Source organism: Microtus ochrogaster, chromosome 19, assembly GCF_000317375.1.
Source record: "Microtus ochrogaster isolate Prairie Vole_2 chromosome 19, MicOch1.0, whole genome shotgun sequence".
Lineage (NCBI taxonomy): Eukaryota > Metazoa > Chordata > Mammalia > Rodentia > Cricetidae > Microtus > Microtus ochrogaster.
In genome coordinates this window covers 17,914,332-17,919,872 of record NC_022021.1, presented here as the reverse complement: position 1 = coordinate 17,919,872, position 5,541 = coordinate 17,914,332, and the positions used below count along the sequence as shown (strand labels likewise).

Here is a 5,541-nt window from a genome sequence, read left to right as displayed (position 1 = left end):
TCCCTCCTCCGAAAGTCTTGTCTGGTTGCAGGAGATGGCTAGTTCAAGTTCCATATCCCCTAGTGCCAGGAGCCTACAGGCTAATCTTATGGAGGGACATTTCCCAACTGAAAGTCCCTCTTCCCAACTGACTCCATCTTGTGTCAGTTGAAAAAGAAAGGAAGAAAGGAAAGAGGGAGGGAAGGAGGGAGGGAGGGAAAGAGAGAGGGAGGGAGGGAGGGAGGGAGAGAGAGAGAGAGAGAGAGAGAGAGAAAGAAAGAAAGAAAGAAAGAAAGAAAGAAAGAAAGAAAGAAAGAAAGAAAGAAAGAAAGAAAAGCAGGCCTGTGGGACTTCTTTTGCACAGGCAGAAAGCACATAACAGTAGGACTAAAATCCCATTCCTCTGTGTCATACTGAGCTTCTTACAATAACTGGTGTAGTCTTAGTGCTTAGTAGTTGGTCCAAGTAGAAAGGTGTAACTGCTTCAGCATTGTGACCTACACTCTTCGAGCACCAGACTAATCCCTTCGGTGTGACAGTGAGACTCAGTGCCAGTCTGTGCCCATAAAGGATCACAACTGTCGTAACATCCTACAATCCAATACTGGCATTAGACCAACATTAAGGATGCTTTTAGCTTTCAGAATCTGATAGAATCTTCCCTTGTTCATAGATGATCTTAAAGATTAAAAGCCACTACATAAATGGTTAAACATTCGAGCCTATTCGTCCAAAGCCCTTGCTTTCATCCAGCAATGCAGAGCAGAGAGGTTCACGAAAACTCTTCTAACTAAAACCTCCAATTTTAAAGAAAAATGTATTATACGCATTGTGGGTGATATGGAGGAAGATGACCACTGGGAAAAGTCCTATTTGGGGTTCACATGCAAGTAAAGCTTTACCCCAAGCCCTTACCAGGAGGATCAACCCCTGAGTGCTGCCAGTATTGCATGGCACAGTACCACTCTGTGGAGTGTCAACCGTCTACCTCTGGTCATAACTCAGGAAAGCTTAACCTTCCTCTTCCAGTAACCAGCTGTCAGGAGCTCCTCCGCTAGTTGTGGCCTTTAGAAGCCTTTCCCCTGTCTACATGGGATTTTCACTAGCTGGCTCTTGTGTAGGATTTGGGTGTATAATCACAGTTGCTATGAGTCTGTGTGGGCAATGGCTCTGTCATATCAAGAAAACAGTTTTATAGCAATTCTCTGCTACCTCTGGCTCTACACTCATCCCAAACATCTTCCTTGATGATCTATGAGCCTTGCAGGGAGAGAATCCAATAGAGATGTGCTATTTAACACTCTCCTCTGAGACTGAAGCATTCCCTCCTGCAGGGAAGCTCCTTAAGAAGAAAGGTAAACAGCAAAATAGCTCTAGGAAGTCCTAAAAACTGGCCAATTCCATTAGGCCCCTTCTTCCCAAGAGCAGATAAACCAAGCTGCAGAGAAAATTGAGACTAGACCAGCTGTTTGGAAGAAGCACAGTCAGCTGAGCTTCTTGGAAGAGGTTTAGACCAACAGAGCCACTTAGAAAGGACACTCTCCAGCCTGATGAGCTGCCTAGAAGACCGTGCAGTGTGCTCCAGGGTCCCAGCTTTTTTGAACTGGTCACCTGTGCTAGGGTGGGCTTTTGCGACAAGCTGTCTTTGAATCATTTCTGCTCCTGTAAGTACCCATCGCCCATCAATTTAATGTCTGTCTCATTTCCCACATTTTCATTATGTCTGCTAGTGCTGATGTGTTTAGGCACAGGATATAGATTTCGAGACTGACAAATGAGAGTCATACTTGACTCAGTTTCCCACAAATCTCCAAGAATGCAGGAGCAACCGTGAAACCCATGCCTCACCAAAACTCTCAGTGTCCCCATTCATTAAGCACCAACAAAAGACCTAGAAAAGGTTCAAAGGTCACACAGTGGTGGTTTGAAAGAAATGGTTCCGCAGGCCCATAGGCAGGGGCACTACACTAAGAGGTGTAGCTTTGCAGGAGTAGGTATGTAAAGTGGGCTTTGAGGTCTCAGATACTCAGCAGCCAGGCTTAGCTGTCTCCCTTGCTCTTCTTGGTGCCTGCTGATCTGGATGGAGAACTCTCAGTCTCCTGTACAGCAGCATGTCTGCCTGCATGGCACCACGCATCCTGCCATGACAATGGACTAAACTTCTAGAATTCTAAGCTAGCCTCAATTAATCTTTCTTTTTCTAACAGTTGCTGTGGTAACGGTGTCTCTTCACAGCAATAGAAACCCTAACTAAGACACATGCTAAGTACAAATTCTTGTAATAGGCATGCGGTTTGTCACGTAAAGGAGCCTAACTGTCATGGGTCATAAGTTTGTATGAAACGTGGACGACATGAATGGAAAACTACTACACTTCCCCTTGAGTGTCTCATGATTTCTTTCTCCCCCCTTTCAGATTCTGGGAGCTTTGATCAGATGTGCATATACAAAGTGTAGCACTATCCTCAATTAAAGCTTCCCTATTTACAACAGTTCTAGGCAGACCCATGGCATAGATTGGCAATGGAAGACATGTCATGCTGTCTATGAGTCTTCAGTTCTTCGCCAGTCTCCCGAATGTTGGACATGTCCGTCCACCTTCCAACTGCTTCTGCAGGAAAGAATCTTTAAGCAAGCAGCAAGTCTGGCCTCTCTCTTCTAGTCCTCCCTTTGCTGACAGAGCAGACCAGTATGACTGATATCACTCCAGTGCTCGGTACGTCACCGAACTGTGCTGGGTGCTCCCCACAGGCTTCAGAATTCACTCTTCCCCCTTTTTCCACTGAGACAATACACTACATGCCCCATGAGCTTGAGATTCCCTTCTAGTTTCATGTTGCAAGCTTCCAATTTTTCTCAAGGCTCTAATCTAGGTATTTTCTGAGCAGATTCTCAACCATAAACTACAAACACCATCAAGTGGCAGGTAGTGTCTCTCATCTAACAGAATGACATGCATACTGTCCTTGCGATGATTTATAGAGCTGCTCAATCACTTCCTATGCGTTTAGACAGGGAAGACTGTCAGGATCTTCTAGCAGACTTCGATCAGGGCATGGTGTGTGTGTGTGTGTGTGTGTGTGTGTGTGTGTGTGTGTGTGTGTACACATATGTGGCACGTGTATCTGTGTGAGGGCATCTTATGTTTTTCAAACTGTTACTTTATTTTGAGCCATGGCCTTTCTGTATGTCCCTGGCTCGTCTGGGACTCACCATGTAGATCTCACTGGCCTCAAACCAGCTGAGATCTTCCTGCCTCTGCCCTCCAGGACTCTGTTGTTTCTTTACTTCCATGGGGATGGAAAACACATGCACATCTCTGCTCCTATGTGAAGGCTGATTCTCCTCTTCCACCATGTGTGACACGGGGATTAAATTTAGGACATCTTAATGACAATGCCTTATTCCCTGAGCCATCTTACCCATCCCAATACGTGCACCCTGTTACAGAGAAGTCTGTTAGACTCCCTCCTCAATACCACCTAGACAGCCACGGTCAGTTTCACTGCTACAAATCTCTAGTTACAGAAGCAATGCCATCAGGCTGTGTCTTTGTAGTTTTCCAAACCCCGGGGAACATGCTTCAGTTCCCAGTACCCTGACCATTGCACTTCGTACTTACTAAACAAACACCTTCCAAATCTGGATGGAAATCTAGCTGCTGATTCTGAATGGAAATCTGGTTCTCCATTCAGACTCTGAAATGCATTATGCAATAATTACTATGCATTTTCTAAGGCAGTTTTACGACTACCTTTAAATATTAAAATAAGCCTTTCAAATGATTAGGGGTTACAAAGGGCTCTCCCAATGGAGTACTGCTAGAATTTTCAGGAATTTGAAATAATGCTACATACCTGATTCTTTAAGGGCACCAAGTCTACTTTGTATGGGGTGCCATCTTTGATCACCAACTGTCTCTCTTCATCTTCAGTAGCCACAGGGTCTTCTTCATTATCAGACAGTATTTGAAATCTAACGGCCACATCACCAAACATCCCGGCAAGGCGGGTAATGTTAATCTGGAGGGACCTGCTGAGGTTCTGCCCAACCAGTATTGACTGACGATCTGAATACAAGGCAAACACGCCATGTGGGTCATCATTGGCAGACACGGAGAACCACGTGGTGCACTTTTCCAGGTCCAGTTCTGCACCGCCCTCCACAGAAACCAGCTGCACGGCATATTCTTCCTGTATCTCAGGGATATCGTCTGGCAGCAGTAGGACATCAAAGCTTGCTTCACTCTCTCCATCAGCGATGGGGAAAAAGCCACTGGTAGAAAGAAAGTCTCCAGTGACATCGAACTCGCTGCTCAGCTCCCAGTGCACCTGGGATGAAAACAGGACAATCAGAGGTTACACAACTCAGCGTGTGGAGCAGGAAACCTCCCAGGTACATTTCCTCTGTGTCGTGCAAAAAAGACATGCAAATTACATGTTGTTACATTTAGACAAACTGGGAACTATATACTAATTCGGAAAGTACATTAGGTCCTTTCAAAGAGAATCTGAAGGACAGAGTGTTTGTTAATCTTATTATTAAGATTATTATTATATAATCTTCTAAAAAAGGACCACGATTTGAAAAGATAAAGAGAATCAAGTAAACTCTAAGTGCCAGTTCCACACAGACATCATTTTGTGAACGATGCACAATATTTCAAAGCCAAAAATCAGTATATGATGTATCCTAAATCATTCTTGGACATACACCTGGAGACCTGCATACCATACTGGAGAGATTCTTCTACATCCGTGTTTATTACTGCTTCATTCGCTACAAGGAATTGGACCATTAACAGATGAATGGAAAATGAAATTCTGGTATATATATACATATATATATATATATATATATATATATATATATATATATACTATTAAGCTTTAGAGAAAAAATTTGAACTTCTGCATGAGAATTGGTGAACTTAGAATATATAATATCAAGCAAATCTTTATATACACAAGCTCAGGAAGAAAAAACACATGCTTTCTCTCATACATGGAACCTAGCCAATAATACATGCATATATGTAAACAATGTACACGTGGCTATAGTACAACATGAAGGAAAAACAAGAAATGCTAATTATTGGGGTGAGGAAGGACTGAGTACAGGTCGTGGCTGCTAATTATGAAAGAAGGCAAAAAGGGAATTGTTCTCCCAGTTCTAATTCTTGTTTGTTTTGGTGCTGGGTAAGCACACAAAATATAGTTGATATTGAAACTATAACATTGAGCGTGATGCTCCACGGCTCCCATTCTGAACGCCCACTTTAACTGTAGTTATACAGACTTTGGGTCAGGTTAGTTTTGGCATGGGATGTTTTTATTTGGATTGCAAGTTTAACAGTAAAGTTTCTAAAAGTTTTCGAAGTAAGTATATAACTCATTATTGTTGTTGCTTTTTAAATAAATATTTTTAAAATAATAATAATTAATCATTACTTCACAAGTGCTGTGACCAGATCACAACTTTTAAACAAAAACAAATGAACAAACGTAGCTCATCTTCAGCGCAGAGGAAAGATGATCTGTTTACGGGAATTTCACAAACTGC

At 42.9% G+C, this 5,541-nt stretch overlaps 1 protein-coding gene across 1 annotated transcript in view; it reads right to left on the bottom strand.

Annotated features, from left to right (window-relative positions):
• Positions 1 to 5,541, bottom strand: part of Adgrv1 (adhesion G protein-coupled receptor V1) — a 549,406-nt gene that overhangs the window by 353,425 nt on the left and 190,440 nt on the right. The window contains exon 70 of the mRNA XM_026783832.1: positions 3,837 to 4,310. Coding sequence (XP_026639633.1) covers positions 3,837 to 4,310 — 474 coding nt within the window. The remainder of the gene's footprint in view (positions 1 to 3,836; positions 4,311 to 5,541) is intronic.